This window comes from Drosophila ananassae, chromosome 2L (assembly GCF_017639315.1).
Source record: "Drosophila ananassae strain 14024-0371.13 chromosome 2L, ASM1763931v2, whole genome shotgun sequence".
Taxonomy (NCBI): Eukaryota; Metazoa; Arthropoda; class Insecta; order Diptera; family Drosophilidae; genus Drosophila; species Drosophila ananassae.
Genome location: NC_057927.1, coordinates 16,560,980 through 16,581,311, shown reverse-complemented (window position 1 = coordinate 16,581,311; position 20,332 = coordinate 16,560,980). Strand labels below are relative to the sequence as shown.

The window sequence follows — 20,332 nt, the reverse complement described above, 5'->3', positions numbered from 1 at the left end:
TTTGCCTAGCCTGCTATCGATGAGCCATACATCGATCGAGTGAGCAGGGAATCCGAAAAGGAGAAAAGCTTTCCAATCCCCCTTCATATGGAGCCAACAATCGAATTGCCATCGCTGCGAGGCCATAACTCCTTCTCATCCTTCCCACCCACCCTCTAGCCCCTTAACCCAATATATCCGAATCCAAGTCCGGCGGAGACTTAGCAGAAGCAAAAAGTGCAGCAATTAGAAGCAGAAGCTGCCGATGGCAGTTGAATGTTGGCTGGTGATTGAGTTGCAGCTCAGGTGGACCCTGACCCCCTCTTGGCAATCCTAACTCTTCATCTCTAACCGGCGAGGAAACCCATGGTGGTGGGGAGTGGGAGGCAACGACAACGGCAACGACCATCGGCAGCAAACAGGAAAATTCATATTACGAAAAAACTGCATCGCTTAAGTGTCATTATTGGGACCAGAATTTCAACGAGTCGCTGCCGTTGTCGTATCTTCTGATTCAGCTGTAGATGCTGCAGAGGGGTGGAGTGTGATGTGGTGGGGAATTGTCCAGGGGGATGAAGATGGAGATGGAGATGGCAACTTTCACCGCGCTCAGAATTCCTTTGTGCAGAGAGCCAGCGGTTGGAGCAGAATGTGGCAGGAACCAGAACCACAGCCAGACATCGCTCAATCTCCACCACTTCACCACTCCCCCTTCCCGCCCCTTCGTAGGTGCGCCAATATCCGCTGGCCACAATCAACACCTCCGCACCGCCCACCGCCCCTTGCAGCGAGGTGGAGCCATCACTCAACTTCAGTCCGTGGCTTTTCGAATCTTCGCCAGCGGTTACCCTCTCACTCCCCCCGCACTTCCACTGCCCCACCCCCTCGTCCCCCGTTGTTGTTTTTACACCTTGCTCGTTTTTGTGGCCATGGTCTCGTGTCGAATGGAGCCCAACTTGGGTGCAGAGTGCCGCGTTGCAGGTACAAGCCGCTTCCAAGACAAACTCGGAGCTGGTGTCGTCAGCTAAGGGCGTTAACTGGGTTAAACGCTCGTTGACAGTTTTGTGCCGCCGACCAAGCCAAGCCAAGACCACATCCGAACCACCTCGAGACCAAGACCAAGACCAAATGGTTGACAGTCAGTCAGTGGCACAGGCCAAACGAGACACTTATTAAGAGTGAAAATTCTGATAGAATGGTTTCCCTCCTTCTGCTAAGAAAGCTGCAATTAGAAAGACCCGAAGGGAGCCATTGAAAAGTGAAACAAACAATTAGAGTTGCAATTAGAGTGAACTTCGTTACCATTCCACAATCGTAAAGTTCGTCACCTAAGTCTTTCGTTCTTGCCCCTCCGATGCGGAATCTAGGTCGCCTTTGATGGCCACTTTCATGCGTGCGATTCTTATCGTCAATTAGGAGGCTTCCTCCAGACTTTCAGCTCCCAACTCCTGCGGGGAGCATCTGCTGATTTATACACACTACCTGGAGAAACGCCTGAGCAGATTGATGACTCACATTTGTATCTTTGCGTGCCATCGAAATCCTTTCCATTTCCACTGCCACTTCCAAAATTCTCGGCATGCACTCCGAGTGAAAGTAAACAACTCCACTGATCACCCGATGTGCAAGGGGCGGGAGGAGGAGGTCGCTCCACTTCTAATGAGCAAACTTGAAATGCATCGCAAGTGGGGAGGAATCCCAGGCGGAGGCCGATCAATTTGCAAACAATCGAGACACGAGACGAATAAACGAGCTGCAAAGCGAATTTCCTCCGATTGATTGCCGGAAACATAAACAGCGATCACTCTCGCGATCGGAGACAGCTCCTGCTCCTGCTCGACCTCGACTTTCTTGGTCCGTTTTTGGGAGTGGGAGTGGGAGTGGGAGTGGGTCAGCCCACGCGGCAATCAGAGAATGTGCGAAAAATCGAAAGGAAATTTGCATGTCACTCAATTGAGCGGAGCGGGTAGAACGACACAATCGTTGGGCGGAGTGGAGAGTGTTTCCCAGTTTGTTTGCTCTGCAAACGAACCTCGCCGGATCGCGACCAGATCGGAGGTTGTCTCTGTCACTTTCATCAGCTTTTTAAGCAGAGCTTGGCACAGTTTGCTACGACTTAGAATGCAAACAAATATTTGAATATCAAGTGACATGGAAAATAGAACAGAAATACGGCGATGGCCCACAAAAATCGCTTTGCCATTTCCTCCTAACGGTCGAGTATTGATATATCTCTGGTCCATCCGCCCGGTCCAATCTGGCCTTGATAAGAGCCCGGTCAACAAACTCGGCACTCTGTTCGGGCGAACTGTAAATGTAAACGTTGTCCAGCCGTTCGCCAAATTCTGGGTAAAGATCTAAGAAGTCGAAGTAATTCCACAGAAATTCCACTTAAGACTAACTTCATAATTTTGGCAGTGATCTTAGATAACAATTAGAGCACAGCTCTGCCAGCTCCAATTACTCAATCAGGAGTAAAGGTGAGTACTCCGGGGGAGTGGGGATTCCATGGTCCGATCAATCTCTGGCCATCATCAGAACTCCCAACTACATTCACACGCCAATTCCAAAGTCAAGGCCCGAATCCGGATGGAGGATGGCGATTGCAGACTTCCTACTCCCGGAGCTTTTCCGAAAGACACAATTTATATAATTTCTTTATCAGATTCGTTGGTCGCGTTCATTGTTGGAAAATTGTATAATTCCCTCAGAGGCGTTAATCGAACGCAGAGAGCCTCAATTATGGCCACAAAGCGACAAATGCTGGATGCCAGCATCTGAAATCTTAAATCATCGCCTCAATTGTGGCGATCGGATGCCGCTGCAGTTGCATTGAGATGCATGAAAATGGGGGAAAAGTGCGACGAGTGCAGTTCGCTATGCTTTCGATGATTGCGCGGCAATATTTAATTGCATTATGTGACGGACGAATTCGAGACAGCCTCCGCTTTCTTTGTGGCGCAATGGAGCCAGAGGTTGCATAAACGCTCGCATCAAGCCCGGTTGCCTTGACTAAGCTGCCCCCACAATGAGTGACCTCATTCCGCCTGCTCATTCCCCCTGCCTGCCTACCGTTTTTAGTTTTTTACCTGCTCGTTCGATTGTTATCGCGCACTTAATTAGGCGTGCGTTGAGGTAATGCTCGTCGCATCGTGTTATTCTTGGGGTGCTTACAGCTTTGGTCATTAGATAGAAAGCTACCAGATTCCCAATAGCTCCCTCATTTAAAAATGTTCTTGGTTCATCAGAAGAATTTTCTCTTAAGTAATTTATGCACCTGTCGCAATAGAAAATCATTATTACAATGACACTTCATTACTTCGAACAGCAAAGCGACCCAAAGGCTGAAGCTTCAGGTGTTGGAAAAGCTTCTTCTGTGGAAAGTTCTGGAGAGTACGAAAGAGTTTAACTTAAGAGTAACTTTGAAGAGATATCTCCAGAGAGCAGAACTGCCGCCGTTGACTGCGCTGCCTCGTTCTTCAGGTGCCATCAGGTGCGGCTCTTTGGTTCTCTTTTACCTGAAATGCCGCGGACTTTTCGCCAAAGAAAGATTCGGTGAACCGTGTTGCCACTGCAAACTGTTATTCATTTTCATAGCTGCGGAATGCGCGGTTAAACGGAATATTTGCATTAATAAATGCAACTATGTCACGCCCAAGTCAGCAGCAGCACATGTGTCAGCGACTTCCGCCCGGTCCGAGTGGCAAAAATGGCTCAGACGCTTTCCAGCCAGAGCAGACAGAGTTGGTCGACATAGCCCGACATCGATCTGCGCTGAATCAAACAAACAAAGCAGCAGGAGGCCACCGGATCAGAGCGGTCAAATGCGGAGCAGATCGGCGCGGATTTGCCAGCCGGGAGGATTGCCTCCTCATCAGTTCCAACGGCGCAATTCTTTGGAAGCCGCCCGATCTGGTCCCCAGCCAAATTGGTCGAGTCCATCTCGGCGGCAGTCGTATGAGGCAATGCCATTCACTTGCTGACATTGGCCTCATCCTCGGCATCCTCTAGCAAAGTCTCACACAGGGAAAAATATTGGTCATTAATCGCCGTTAAGAAACTATTAATCCTCGTTATGTTTTATGAAATGGTTCTGATCTTATCATAACTGATATTGATGGTCGAAAAGTCTTTAACCACAGGACTTAAAGTGTACTGATGAAATATATACTTTTTGAAGAAATATAATATTTCCAAAGCCCAACAAATTATTAACAGAATAAGGGTTGTATGAATTTTAAAAAGGAAATCTTCTTAATATCATAAATATCATAAAAGATAATCAGATTACAATTTAAAGATGGTTTATCCCAGTATTGTTAAATTCATTAAAACTTATTTCATAAATATTACTTATTAACTTATTATAATAAGTTGAGTATAAGTATATTATAAAAATAATATTATGATCTTCTCGGTGTACAATCTTGGCCTCGCTTGGTTTGGCTGAAAAATCATAATCATGTCAGCAAATTAGACTGACATGCGGCGTACGTGCCCCAACTAGCAGATGAAGAGGATCTCCGCAAGGAGGATGAGGATGCCTCCTCAGATTCTCCAGCAGAGAAAGCCGAAACAGATTGTGTGATGGCATGGGTTGAGCTGTGGTGGGAGGCCAGGGGAGGAGTTTAGAATCGAATGGACTGAAATGGAATGGGATGGGATGGGTTGGGTTGGAATGGGCTGGCATGGGTGAATGTCTCCGCGTGCGGACGGACAATGCGCCGTGTCATCTTCCAGTTCGACAACGGCCAGCCGAACGGCGTAGGGAACCGTTGAACCGTTGGTGTTTCGTGCGACAAAACTTTGAAAATTCTCACTGGCCGGAAAAGGTTTTTCTGCGCACTCAAAGATTCGTTCGTTTTGTTTGCTTTCTGTTTTTCATCATCTAGCAGACACATTTCCCAAATGCGCAGAAAATTCTTACACAATTACGCTGATACTTTTGCTGGGTTTCGGACTGCGGCCGCACACGCAGTATGACAAAAAAAAAAAAAAAAAAACAAAAAGAAAATTCAATTCTCATTCCAGAGAACCTCGCCACAAATCTCTTCGGGAGTCGGTCTAGAGCTGGACCTGGAGCTAAAACTGGGCATTTGGATGCGGCTGGATGGTTAGCCGCCAGCAGATTTGGGTCACTTGGCTTGGGTCAGGCAACGGTTATGAAACAATTGCAGACAATTAGCCGGGAGTGGAGCTAAACTGGGCTCAGTTGCGCAGATTATCAACGAGAGTCGCTGACGATGCGGTTGTCATCGTTGTCTCTTGGCCATTTTCACAACAATTTGTCTAACTGATTTTGTAATTTATGCCGCCCAACTGAGCAAAAGGCAGGAAAAACTTTCGCTTGGATGTCGTCGCCTGGCTGGCTCATAAAAAACTGCCTTCAAATTGAAAAGCTGCCAATAAAGATTGAACAATTGATGTGCCAGGCCGGTTTGATCGTTCCCTGCCCGGCTCATTCCTTTGCGTGGCATTCACCTTGGCAAACAAAAGCCATTTATTTCCATTTTTCGCCCTGCGGCTGCCATTGATATTTCCAGTGATCTAGCCAACGGAATCAAGCCAATCCCAACCAAAGGCCTCTTGACAATCTTTCAACGTTTTCTTCATGGCATTTGAACAATACGCCTATATTTGCATCGGTTATAGATTTTTCACTTTCCTTTCTTTTCGGCCTCAGCCAGCGGACAAATTCGTTGGCTACGTGCCTAAACCTTCAGAAAGGGTTCTCTGAACTTTGTCTGCATTGCTGTGCTATTCACAGCTATTACAGCATCAACGAAAGAATTCTTCTTTTCTTTTCTCCACCAATATAGGGCTCATCAATATGCTGGACAGCGCCACGAGATCTTTTGCTTATGAATGATCTATGTGGTCGAGTTCATTTACAGCCCGGTTGTGCACAAGTGGAGCCGCGACTGGAGCAGCATTTTAATGAGGCCTAAAGATCAACAATAAATTATAGGGAAATTCATTTAATGTGATGTGGCTTGCAGCGAAGGTGGATGGACCTCCCAAAGATCCAATTTGATGAATTTATTCTCTCTATTATTATCTCTCTCTCTATTATTGCTCTCTATTATGGGTAAAAAAAATTATGTTTTTTATTAATGGTTTCGAATTGAATGATTCGTTTGATCGGAAAATGTTGCTAAATAGACATACATGGGTTTTCAAATAAATTTGTGATGTAATTAGGTCGGTAAAAATGTTCCTTGTAAAGTTTTTCATTCGAATCAAGTTTGTCGCTTAAGTCTTTCGTATCTTCTGTTGTAGTCGCTTGTATTTTCGATGTTGGATCTTTTTTTTCTATTTTGGGAGAAATCCAGTTGGCTTTGCCCAAATCTTTTCTCCACATCCGCGTCCATGTTGGCATGGGGTATCTGCGTCCTTTTCATTATTCGTAGGTGTCGCATTGGGTCAGACAAAATGCATTGGCAATATCACAAAGTAATGAGATATGCTCCCCTGATATATGGCAGGCACTTTGGGCTGACAAAATGAGCAGCCGGGCCATAAATATGCCAACCGACAGCATCTGAGCATTGGGCATTGAGCATTCAAGATTGAGCATCTCGGGATCTTCTGAGCTGGTGAAAAGCATTGAGTCGGGGAATGCGCCGTTGCAAAGTGATTTCCTCGCACTTATTCTCAATGGTGTGCGCCGGCCACTTGATAAATTAACACTCTGCACATGCCATTTGTTTATTCGCCTAAATAAATCGCCATCGAACCTGAATTCGAGTCTAAATCTGAATTTGAATTTGGATCCAAATGTGCAGCCAAAGCGCGCCGCGGCAGCAATTGTACATGCAAACCACAATAAAAAAAAAAAGAAAAAATAGAAAATTTATAGAAAAAACTCCAGTACGCCCCACTCCCTGCGGCACACAATCATTCGGACATTTGTGTGCTGTGCGCACACAGTCAATTTATGTGGCCTGGGCATTGCAAGGAATCTGCGACTTGAATTCGGACTTGGACTGGGAATCGGACTTCGACTGTAACTTTGTTTATTGCCCCACTAAGGCAACTGACCCACAACATTAAATTGTAATTTGAGTGGGGCAAACGAACATTTTTACTGCAAATTTCGCTTATCCCCCACCTCCTAGCCACATTTGCAGCGCCAGAACTGGCCGGTTCATTTCTGTTCGGCATGTTCTTGCTCATGTAAGTCAGTGGAGTCAACAAGAAATCGAGTAATTAGAATTCCCATCTGTGACTCTTCACGCCCCAGTGTGGTGGCCTGCATTTGTGTGAGTCTTTGTATGGAGTTTCCCTGATTCCCGGCACCCAGGTTCTTAGAGTGAGAGGAGAAACGGTATAGCAAGAGGCACGCGACTCATTCTTGGGGTTTCGCTAATGACTCGGGCATGTCATTGACCAAGGCTGACCAGGCTTGGCAGCAGGCATGCAAATCGATTTACAGCCAGGCAATTGCATAATTGTTGATTAGAGCTACACTGCCAAACAAAGTCGCATAAAATTGAGGTCAATCATTAAGCGTTGACTTGCAAATAAAAAATAATTAAAACACGAATCATTGTAGTTACTCTAATATGGTTTTCTACGAGTAAATTGTATGTTCAGTGCAATTTCATGGTTCTTACACTATTAGGCATTAAAATTTATGTTAATATCGTAGAATTTCTTTCTGTGCACACACCACAGTATCCACCACCTCAAAATGAAAAATCAAAGCTAAATTCGAATTTGATTAGTGCGGAAATCAATCGCAGCCGCTGGAATATTCCTCACATATCTCATCTGTAAGCTGAACTTCGTGCTTTAACGCATATTACACGTAATGCATTTTCCATGCTGCCGCTGAGGCAAAAGAAAAGAACCGCAATGCCGCTAACGATCCAGCTGCCGTCTGGCAAAATGCAACTGCTGCTCCCGTATCGATCACCTGGCGATGATCTTGGCCCAATCTTATTGCCGGCAACGAGAACGTTTCGGGCATTGAATTCGCGTGCGTGATTCGAGCAAGTGGCGTTATTTTTTAATTCTTATCAATTATGCCTTCTACCACATTCAATTTGGTACTGGCCTATTCTTTGTTTGGCTCTGTGGAATGATTTGCAAATGGTTTGCAATTGCATTTCCGTCAGGCCATTGTAACAAATAGAAAAAGTTACGGATTTATTTTTAACTTATGTGTGCCGATATTTGCTCGTCGTGCATAAAAGATGGAAGTTTGTTACCCAAGTCTTTTGATTTAAAAAAAAAAGTTTTAAAAAAAGTTTGTCGCCTAAGTCTTTTGATTTTTTTAACAAAAAGCCTTCTTCTTTGTTCTATCAAATGGAATAGTGCATTATTGTTAAAAATGATAAGTTGTATACTTGTCGATAATTCCTTCTATTACATTCAATTTCTATTTCACTTCCGTCAGGCCATTGTCTCCACAGTAATTCATAAAAATTATGAAAAGAGCCACTGGCAGCAGAGTAGCCCGACTGCTAGTAGTGGCCACAAAAAATTGCTACCCACCCAGATTGGTCCCCAAGGGCCATCGGCAGTCAGCAGTCGGCGGCGTTCTCCTCATCGCGGCTGCTGCTGTTGACATTGCCGCGGACATTGTCAAGCCGAGCACTTTATTTGCTGCGCGTTTGACATAAACATTTGCCCAGCGGACAACTGAATGGCCAAGGCCTCTGTTCGGCTCCTTATAAGAGCGGACGACACGCCGCCGAGGCCGCTGGAGCTCCACCTCCTTCGTTTTGTCATCGAATGCTGGCAATTTTTGAAATACGCATTGCAGAATTTATGTTATGCGTGCCCCCCCGTCCAACCAGCCGGCCCGCTGCAGTGACAAAAATCTAGAAAAGAAAGATGCCAGCAAACGGATGCTGTGAAGCAGCCTGCTGCGCTCCGAGGACGGAAAGTGTCCAAAGACTTTCGCTATGCCAGAGAGCACAAGTCGGGGACAGTTGGTCCGACCAAGTATTAGAAAAAAATTAACAAAAAAAGGAGTAGCAGAGGAGCAGTTGAGCCTCCTCTGGAGGCCATCGCGGAGGCTTTGTCTAAATTTGGATGGCCATGTCGGTGACAGCATTTGACTTGGCAACTTTTCATGTTCATGTTTGCCAACTTGCGCCGAGTTCAAAGCATCAGATTCAAGATAATGTTAAACATTTCCTTTCAAATTGTTTTTCTGTTTTGTCGATCTTGGTGTTGTTGTTCTTTCTGACTGCCATCTTGGGGTGGGTCGATAGAAAATCAGTAATAATTATGACTAAAAATTATGGTGACTTTTCATCTTAGCGAAGGTGAAGAATGGCAGTGTAAACTCTCTCTGGAAATTGGAATTTTTCTTTTAATCTTAAATGGAGGATAATGATCGGTAAGCTTTTACAATGCCATTAAATTATTTGTAATTTGCAAAATATTTATTTATAAAAATTGTTTTACTAGGACGGAGTTTATACTGCCGAGTATATAACATTCACCCTAATAAACTTTTATAGTCGCTGCAAATGTAATTTGCTCCACCCGCCCTTTTTGAAACTCATTTCAATGTCTTGACTTCAAATGTAGGTGAAATCTTGTTAATGAAGTTGTTTACCTGCAATTCATAGCCCTCTTTTCCTCGCCCAATTAGTTTGTCACTTTTACTGCAGCTACACTTTGGGCCAAGTTGAGGGCCGTTTAGCCGAGTTCAGTGCCGTTTAGACATGGTTCGGTTTCACTCTGGCCAATTTTCCACCTGGTGAGTGTGGCATTCGATTGTAGGAGGAGCTGTTCGCCATTGCAATGGCGGGTGGGAGAACGGGCTAAACGGCGCTCTGATTGATTTGTATCAACGTTGATTAGGCCAAAACCAACAATCATGGCCATGGCTTGAGGTTGGTCTTGTTAGACTTCCCGGCCAAGAGATACAGTCAATCAATTGGCATTGACATTGACGGGCAAATTTTGTTTTCCGTAGGAACACGCCAAGGAATCCCAGCAACCCAGGTAAAAAGAAAAGTAAAGCCAATGCAAACGAGTATCTTTCTAATACGTTTATTTACCTTTTATAGCATCTGAAGTTTTGTCTCTTGTTACATTTTGTTTTCCTTTTGATTTTTTTTGTTTCTTGTTGAGTGTGTGGTGTATGTGTGTTCGTATTTGTGTTCGATTAGGCCTAGCATATATAAGCATTAAGTTAAGTATTTAAGTATTAGTAGACAGTCAAACCTCTTAAACGAGCATTGTTGGCCAGTGGTTGTCAGTTCGAAACTCGCTTAAGAGGTTTGAATGGTTCGCACTACAACTAAGGAGCTTTTCGTTTCCGAGTCTTAAGCTGATAGTATGTCGACGTATTCAGAGTAGTCTTAGCGGTAAGTCTTATAAAGGGGTCGCCTAAACGTTATATGAGCATATAGGTATAGTATAAATATTAAGCTACAGTTTCTCCGCCCTTCCATCCACTCAGCCATCCATCCACATTTCTTCTGTACCGGTGCGCCTTTTCGTTCACAGAGTAATCCAGCTCTGTGTTTGGCAACTATCCTGTGGAGAAGTTTCGGGGGAAGGGCTCTCCTCGGGGTCTCCATCCCTCGATCGTACATCTACTAACTAGATTATGAGCGGTGCTAAGTTTTGAGCTAAGTAGAATTTCATGCTAGTTCTTCTCCCATCTCCGACTTCACCTCCACCTGGAAATGCATCTGTATCTGCATCTCCAATCTCCATCTTTAAGTCCATCTCCATCTCCATCGCCGTCGCCGTCTTCATCTCCAACTGGTGCCCCTTCGTGTTGCTTGTTAAAAGGCCATTCACTTACGTTTGACGTTCCGGCATCGATTCTGCATTTATCGCTTATGTAACGCGCGCTTCTGCATATTGTCCCAAACAGCAATGACCGTCAGTTGGAGCAGCAGGAACAGCGCCCCGGCAATTATGAAACCTGTATGTGAAGTGTGTTGGTAATAGAGTTGTAAAAAGAGTTGAAGAAAATTTACGAGCTTATTTAATTAGCTGGGCACTCAGTCGGCAAGTCAGCAAGTTGGCCAAGTCTCGGCCGCGGGCCGGCTAAGAACCCTGGCTGAAACCTGAGGCTAGATGGCGCGACGGCACGCGATTAACGCAAATCAATTCGCCACGCTCGGCGATACCAAATAGATGGAGCTGCGATCGCCACCGTGCTACCCATAAGCCAGCAACCTTACCGAACCCTGATGATATTCTGGGGCCACCTTGCCCGGGTCCAGTTCCTGCCCCAGCCGCTTCCTTGCCACAGCCCCAGCCCATCTCCCTGCCCCTATAGCCTCCATCTACTCACCATAACCGTTTATGCAAGTGTCCGACTTGGTGCCAAGGTCCAGTTGCAATTTAGCCAGGCCATCCAGACCAGCCTCCGATCCAGTGCCGCCACCGCCTCCATCGGCGCCATTGAAGGCGAACTTATCGGTGATTTGTATCGATTGCACCAGCAGAATGTTCTCATCGCTGGCCGCCTGATGACTCACATCACGTTTTTGGCGTTCCGACTTAATGGCCAGCTCAACTGTGAAAAGGTAGCAGCAGCACAACATCAGAAAAGCACAACAGCAATGCAGCAACATAAAAAAAGCAAAGCACAAAAGTGCAGGCGCGGAAAGAAACGGAAAAGAGGCAAACAAGAAATGAAATATGTTTTCTGGGATCAGTGCAACTGACCAGGGATGGATTGCCTACCACGACGAGATACCATATAAGGTTGCACTTTACTGGCTGACTGAAACATATTGCATACAGGGAATATAGTACTTTAGACAGCTACGCGATGGAAATAGAGGCTTCTCCAGCAAGCAAAGAAACACAGTTAAGCTAAGCTTCAAAGACCATAGAAACACTAAAGGTCAAGTTAAAAAACCGTTTAAATGGGAACCAATAAAAAAAGTAAGGAATGGGATATTATGCTTCTCCTGGTAACTGAACAAAATAAATATCCAGCAAGGAATTTCTAGTCTTTCCTAATTAACAATTTAACCTTTTCAGCCAGCCAGCCGGGTAACCATTCCTGGCATCGTGGTAAATGTCATATGGGCAAGTCTGGTGATTTTTCAACGCGGCCACTATCTCCACCACCGCACCATGCACCCGACTTGGGGAGAGGTCACTTGGCGGATGGTGGATGGAATCGCCATCCCTGGAAGACAAGAAGAACCGTTCACTTACCGCCATCGGTGCCGTTGAACACCGAGCGTTTGCGACGACCGTAGGACAGCAGCGACTTGAGCTCGCCGTTCTCATCGTTGTCGCAGATAACCGGTTCGCAGCGCGGTATGCAGGGCGTGACCAGGGCGCGGAACTGCACCAGCTCCGAGGAGGGGAACTTGAAGGCGTCGAACTGTGAGAGCAGCACCTTGCGATTGCCGGCCAGCTTTTGCATGGCACTCATTATGTACTGGTCCGTGGGACAGCCGTTGGCGTCGATCAGTGTGATTTCGGCGCTGTCCGTCCCGTCCATGGCCACCAGTTCCCTGACGAAGATCTCGTACGGGCTGTTCGCGTCGACGATTTCGAAGCGCAGTGCCAGCGGATCGCCAACCTCGGCGATGCGCTTCATGTCGCTGCCATCACGTGCGGTGATCTTCATTATGACGTTCGGGGAGTCGACGATGATCTCCTCGCTTAGCGTCGACTCGATCTCGCCGGTGACGCCCAGGTCCACATTGTTCACCACTGTCTTATTGGTCAAATCATACTGGCAGGAGACGGCCAGTCCCAGATCCGAGGAAGTCACAATCATGTCGTGATGCTGGATCACAATGTCGTTCATGTACCGGCCGTACGCACTCTGGCGGACATTGCACTCCAGATCATTGTAGCGCATCCGCAGATCGAACTCCAGGGAGTTGTTGACATTCACGGCACAGGATTTAGGCGCACCCTTGGCGTAGACCTTGCCATCGAAGAGCTTGGAGGTGCGGATCTTGGTCACCATCTCGCCGGAGCGACAGTCGATCGAAACGTTGTAGCAGGCGGACTGCTCGTAGGTAGCTGCCTCCTCGATGCTCAGATAAGGCTCGGAAAGATCCGTCAAAGTAGCGCGACTGTGGTGGGACAAACGGCACACCAGTTCACCGGTCTCGTTGTAGTCGTACGAGTGGCACCGGAACGGAGCAGTCAGGCAGAGGTCACGGCACTCGTCCAGACTCTGAACATTCTGATGCACCGAGTCTACGGTCTTCAGAATGCGACCCGCGACGCGCTTGAACTCGCACAGTTTGCTGGGCTCCTCGGCGCAGTTGTTTTCCAAATAGTCGGCGCCATCGTAGGCCGCGATGTTCGCCTCGTCCGACAGCGTAATGCGATCCATGTCCGAGAGCTCGCACAGGCCAGAGTGCGCATAGTAGTTGGCCGATCTTCAAGAGGAATGCCATGCACAAGGAGAAAAAATATGAACAAAAATTTAATACATTTAGAGCCTTTCTCATAAGAAATATATTTTCATTTAAGGAAAATAATAAATCTCTAATATTAAGTAAGTAATTAAGCTATAGAAAGTGTAACTCTAAAAATTAATCTTTGTCTGAACTTCAAGCTTATTTCGCACTGTGCAAGACTCTCTGTTTGGTATGGAGTATGGAGTGCCTTGAAGAGGCGCATAGAGGTGTATTTTGTGGAGGGGGCGTTTCAAGAGGGTGGCTCGTTGTAACGGTATCGCATCACTTACCGGCAGGTGAACTCCGTCTCGCCCAGGCACAGTTCGATGCAGTCCCGCCGCGTGGCCACACTCTGGCTGGCCTTGGCCCGCTCCGGGAGCCGGTAGCCCTGGACGCGATCGATGCACCAGGCCTTCGAGCAGGGCCGCACTCCAAAGCAGGATTTCTGCGCGTAAACGGTGAAGACGGGATACTGGGACCGGGAAAGTGAACCTGCAAGAAACGGGAAGGAAGAGAGGGGGATTTTGGGTATTTATTGTGATTACCGGGGAACATTTAACATACAAGCTGCGGGCCATGGGCTTGAGATTGGTAGATCGAGTGCTGTTCAGAGTGCAGTCTTGGCCCAAAGATTACACAAGGAAAAAGTTCATTGGATTGTTATACCCTGTATACTTCGATCAGCAGGGTATGCAGTTTTTAAAACACATATAGTGGTAAGATAGAAGACTGTGACCTTTTGGATCAATAATATTTTGACTAACAAAAAAAAAACACCACCTTGACATAAACTTAAGTACTCATTATTTGAACAATTACAGGGTGTCAACAAGTGTGACTCTGGTGTACATGAACTCAATGTTCAATTCAATAAAAATTATACTCATTAATAGCTTTTTTTATAACTTAATTTTTGTCGCCGGTATGTTAACCTATTCTGAACTTTGTTTACAACCAAAAGTTTTCTCTTTTCTGAGCTGAACTCACCTGGCAACTGATCGGCGGTACTGCGGAACATGACACACAGGCCCGTCTCGTAATTAACCGCGCTGCAAGATTCATTGGCCTGGCAGGCCTCCAGGCAGTCGGTCAGCATGAGGGTGCCGGGCAGCGTTTCCAATTGCTTCGATGGCGCCGATAGCACGTACCTGCGATGGTGGATTAGGCGGAAAGTAACGCACATAAATTCTCGGTTAGCCATTTGTTGGTAACGAAAATGGGGAAAAAAAGAGAGTGAAGGAGGCGCAACAGGTTCTCGGGTTGGGTTCCCAGTTCCCGGAGGCCTCCCCCAAGTGGGTGGGTTGCAGTATTATAAATCGAGGTGAGCCTGAACCCTCCTGGCCAGCTCTTTACGATGTGTTAACAGGCTGCATATTTCTTGATCTTGGAAGCGCTTAAGTTATGCTCCATCCTGGGATTGTCCCTGCAACATGGGGCAACTAATTGCCCGCAATTAAAATTTATGATCCGAAGCGGTGACACTTACCCTGTTATAAGCTCAAATCCAATCATATCCGGTTCGCAATCCTCGTCAGCCGAGGAGCTGGAAGGTGTTGCCGTTGCAGTTGGACCGAGATCATCAGCTTTAGTCTCTAGTCCAGAACTAGGGGAAGCTGCGGCAACAGCAGGTGAGGCAGCTACTACAGGTGCTGAGGCTGCCGCTCCAGGTGGCGATACAACAATCGCTTCCGCTGGCTCGCTGCCGGACTGCAGTGTCAACGGTTTTGGTAGCTCGCTTCCGTTCAGTGGAGTTCCCGATCCCGCTGCTGCTCCCGCTCCCGTTGCCGGTATTGGTGTGGCGTTGTTGCGCGGAAATGTCTTCAACGGTTTCACCGGCCGCTTGGGCAACTTGCGTGCTGCCACCGAGCTGTCCACCAGCAGCAGCATTAAGGCGATCAGCGCCAGGTAACTTGTCGTCGTCTTCATCATGCTGACTCGCTTCTTTGTCATTGACCGTAGCTGTAGTTGCATTGCTTTTATTTCTCTGCCTGACTGCAAAAAAAATGGAGAAGAGAACAGAATGAAAAGAGCCATAAAGAATGTTTTGGTAGCTTGGTTTTTAATTAGCATTTCAGTTTGCCAGTCCCCATGCTTATCTCATGATTAATTGCCCCAGCAGTTACAGTTAAGCCGTAATAATGGGTTTACCACTCCTGCAACTGCAACGCCCACCATCACGAGAGGCATTTGATTAATTGCAAAGAAATAGATGCAAAATCAATTTAGCTGATGGGCTACCCCCTACTCCATCGCCCGTGGTCCGTTCTCCGATCTAAGCTCTGCTCACACGCAGGGGCCCAGGAATTAAAATAATGCCACTTAGCCAGGCGCACGCACAGGAACTGAGGGGGCAAAAATGAGAGGCAAAAAAAAAAATAATGAAAATAAAAGCCAAAGAAAAACCAGCAGCAGCTGGAACTTGGGCCACGGCACAAGCTGTTAACTGAAATGGTCAGAAGGAATTCTGATTGGGCCCCCTGATCACAATGCGATCGATACGGAGCCAACACAACAGTTGGATGTTTTATGTCGGACGTTGTTTCTGAGATGCTGGCTGCCGGATCGTTAGTGGCTTTTGCGGTTCTTGAGCCCCAGCTGGTGCTTTTTTAGCTGCGGCATGGAAAATGCATTACGTGTAATATGCGTTAAATCACAGAGATCACAACGGACAGTTTTCCACATGCTCTCGAAAAGCTTCGGATAGGTTTGGATTGATTTCCGCACTAATCGAATCCGACTGACTGGCTGCTCCGTGGTCCGTCGTGAGTGGCTCATAATCAGCGATTATGCAATTGCCTGCAACTGCCTGCAAATCAATGTTCATGGTCGCTGGTCAATGACACCGGCCCTGGCAAGTCGAGCTAGTCGCGTGCTTGATTCCAACTTCATAAAAAAACAAAAGCCACTAGAAATGCCTGGAAAATAATGCACATTCTAATTAACCGAACCCCAGTACCTCTTCGAAAAAGTGGATCGGATTTCATGTATTTTGTGTTACGGCCTTGTTGTGCCTTGCTGGCCCGACTTTGGCTACTGGCCCACTCAAATCACACAATTTAATGTTGTGGGTCAGCCGCCTTAGTGGGCCAATAAACTAATCCGCAGTCTGCCGCAGTCGCAGCCGCAGCGATCCCCACATCCAGTTGCCGCAGTTGCACTCTCTCGGACATGGACATAAATTTCCATTTGGCAGGCAAGCTGCTCCTGCTGGATGTGGCTGCTACCAAAGCCACTAAGGCCACTTGGCAGGCATTTCAATTCGAATTGAATGGAGATTTATATATACATGCTCGCATCGGGATGTTTGTTCATTTATCAGGCAGTTGCAGTTGCCCAGTTTAGTAACCCGTTTTATTTTAGCATATTTACAGCCAAATTTGACAGTTTGTTTAGTCGGGTTTTATGGAGTGAGGAGTAAGGCCTCCTAATGAGCGCAACTTGAATCGAGAGTGGTTGGATTGGAGGATTTTCGACTGGCGATTCGAGAGTGCTCGGATCTGGTTCAATATTTGGGCTAATCCCGCTGTGAGCATCGCCTGTCTATCTGTCTGTCAAGGTGCCGATAAAACACTTTTATGACACCAATTCGCCAAAAACTAGTTACAACTTAATTAGAATGGGGACCGGCGATGCTTCGCCAAGTGATTGGCTGGATGACTGGTTGGAAAAGTGTGCCAGTAAAATGCCCGTCGAATGACATAACTGCCAAGTGGAGGCTTATCTCAATTGAAGCGCTGCTCAATGTAACTGTAAGCAATGTGTGGATGCCACCGCAGATGGAGCTGGCCACTTGGATGGCTAAGAAACTTGCAAGCTGGCATCTAAGCAAACGGGCAACCAGGCATCCAAGCAACCTGGCCAACAACTATTTGGTTGAGCTATCTTCATTTCATGGCTGGCAATTTGAAAACTGCACCCGCTGGCCATTGGCGGAAGGAGCAGTTGGCCTGGCCTGGCCCGATGTGGGTCAGCCCGAGATATTTCTATAGAATTTCTTTTTTGTTACTGGCAGAAATTTCTCAAAGTTAGCGACAAATCTTCAATTAATGGCCAGTGAAATTTCTCAAATATCAAAAGACTCTGGCTCCAAAATAAAAACTCGTTTCCCTTTGCCGACTGCGGTAAATCAAAAGCATTAGGTAGCTTCCCCCCACTCACTCACTGATTGGGAAAATCTTGACAAAACTTTTCATTTCATGGCCAGACCTAACGGCAAATTAACCGCACCAATTCGAAAGCCATTCGAGAAGTTAATCTATTCACCCAATCCATAAACCCTCGACATGAAACAGAGCACAGACATGATCTCCATAGCTCACGAGGAAGTCGCTCTAACTGTGAACGCATTAACTTCGGATCATGAGGAATCCACATACATCAGTGGTTAGAATACTTTGTCTGAATACAAATGAGCTCCGACGGAGCTGCGACTATGTTGTAATCGGAAAATGAATTGTGAGCTAAATCGGCTCATGTTTCGGGCACGTAGCCCAAAGATTTGTCAGTGAGAAGGAATGTGACTTCTTGGCTGTCCAATTCTAATGGGGGTAAGCGAAAGTTATAGAGACCAGCTTTGACATTCTGGTCTCCAACTAATTGCCATTAAATTGTCGCACCGAACCGTTGCCTGACCCAAATCATTGGGCAGCAACAGCAGGATCCCAAGTGGGTAAATCAAGTGAAGAAGGCCAACAAGGGGAGAACAAGTTAGGAGACTTGACCAGGCAAAAGTTAATTGCCTGCAGAATTCTGCACATTTGGGAGTTGACGAGTTCTCTGCACCGTTGTTTCCGGCATTGCAAAAATGCCTGCTCTGCTCGGACTTATCTCGCAACTGGAAACTAATGTGACATCTCCTCAGGCTGGCTGACCATGTTTTTGTTCTCCATCGATCGGGCTGGCGGCGATCTTGACTCGCCACTGCACTGACATTCACCCAAAGCTTTCTCTAATGATCCATTGACCATTTTCGTTTAATTGATGGACATGTGGACATCCTGTTCGGCTGACAATTGACACCTTGTCAGGCATTGAATGTCAATCGATGCTCAGAACGCGTTTTTTCTTTCCATCTTCAGCAGTTTGTTTTATGATTTTAAGTTTACCTTCAGACGATTGATTGCACTGGGATGTGGTTTAAAGTTTCACTTTTATGCAGGACACGCACCAACAATCGACGATTGATTGTTATTGATTTGAAAAACGTTTTATTGATTAATGTTTTGTTCCTTTGGATTCGTTGAACCGAAACAGTTGATCGAAACCGTCAACCGCCGAACCGCTCGTGCGATCACCGTCCTCACTGTCGAAAGTGGAGCGCCTAACTGCCGGGCATGTGATTTGGCTAAACGTTCTTATGCGAACTTCTTCGACGAAACTCCAGCTCTGCGACTGCGACTGAGCAGCAGGCTACGAATTCCAGATGCTGGGGAAATTCGGATCGAATCGAACCAAATCGTATGGGATTGGACTGGACTGGGCCGCTCTCAGAGTTCGTTAGCTTCTATTACTCGAGGAGCGCTAGCGACCGCCAGTTCGAGCACCTTGACACTGAATGTTGGCTGCGAAGGCCGCGGAAAACGTTTTCAAGCTGGGAGCTGGGAGTTGGGAAGCCCACGAAGCCCCTGCGTCGCAGTCGACGCCGGCGTTGGCAGAGCCATCTACCAACGGCTGCCACCAGCTACTAACTAACGCTCTCTTCCTCTCTGCGCTTTTCTTGGCCAAGACAAACCGGTAGAAGACGGAAAGCTAACGCCAACTACCAATCTCTTTGCCAGCTCTCTTTCCAGTCTTCTCTCTTCGGCGAAGACTTTCTTCAGCAGAAGCAGCAACGACAGCAGCAGCAGCTTTTCTTGAAGGTCTTTGCAAGCTGCAGGGGCTTTATCTCGGCCCTGTCTGGGGTCTTCAGCTTCTTGAGCTCTTGTCGGAAGTAATAAAATGCAATTATAACAGTCGAGGCAAATGATTTTCTAATGCGATTGCCTGACACGCAGCTTCGGCATTGAATTGCACTGAATAATGCCAAATTGAAGTTCCACAGCGGGCCATAACCACCATGCCCGAGGGCCTAGGCATTTAATGCTGCAGGTGCATGAATTCCCTAAGAACAGACCTAAATTGAGAAAGGGGCCAGCCAGAACAAGCAACTATGCTGCGATTTTACGGGGAGGGAGCTGTCGAGAGCTGCGAAGAACCTTGCAGCTTTTCATTTAATGACCAAAGTTGTAAGCACCCCAAGAATAACACGATGCGACGAGCATTACCTCAACGCACGCCTAATTAAGTGCGCGATAACAATCGAACGAGCAGGTAAAAAACTAAAAACGGTAGGCAGGCAGGGGGAATGAGCAGGCGGAATGAGGTCACTGATTGTGGGGGCAGCTTAGTCAAGGCAACCGGGCTTGGTGCGAGCGTTTATGCAACCTCTGGCTCCATTGCGCCACAAAGAAAGCGGAGGCTGTCTCGAATTCGTCCGTCACATAATGCAATTAAATATTGCCGCGCAATCATCGAAAGCACAGCGAACTGCACTCGTCGCACTTTTCCCCCATTTTCATGCATCTCAATGCAACTGCAGCGGCATCCGATCGCCACAATTGAGGCGATGATTTAAGATTTCAGATGCTGGCATCCAGCATTTGTCGCTTTGTGGCCATAATTGAGGCTCTCTGCGTTCGATTAACGCCTCTGAGGGAATTATACAATTTTCCAACAATGAACGCGACCAACGAATCTGATAAAGAAATTATATAAATTGTGTCTTTCGGAAAAGCTCCGGGAGTAGGAAGTCTGCAATCGCCATCCTCCATCCGGATTCGGGCCTTGACTTTGGAATTGGCGTGTGAATGTAGTTGGGAGTTCTGATGATGGCCAGAGATTGATCGGACCGTGGAATCCCACTCCCCCGAAGTACTCACCTTTACTTCTGATTGAGTAATTGGAGCTGGCAGAGCTGTGCTCTAATTGTTATCTAAGATCACTGCCAAAAT

The 20,332-nt window shown here is 46.8% G+C and overlaps 1 protein-coding gene across 1 annotated transcript; it reads right to left on the bottom strand.

The window, feature by feature from the left end:
- Positions 1-9,977: 9,977 nt before the first annotated feature.
- On the bottom strand, positions 9,978-19,015 carry LOC6501328. Its single transcript, XM_001954967.4, has 7 exons — positions 18,449-19,015; positions 14,830-15,335; positions 14,331-14,491; positions 13,634-13,835; positions 12,133-13,322; positions 11,255-11,479; positions 9,978-10,879 (listed from the first exon to the last, which is right to left on the bottom strand). Exons 2-7 carry the CDS (start codon positions 15,312-15,314, stop codon positions 10,785-10,787), a joined length of 2,358 nt encoding a protein of 785 aa, XP_001955003.2. The 5' UTR covers positions 15,315-15,335; positions 18,449-19,015; the 3' UTR covers positions 9,978-10,784.
- Positions 19,016-20,332: the final 1,317 nt, after the last annotated feature.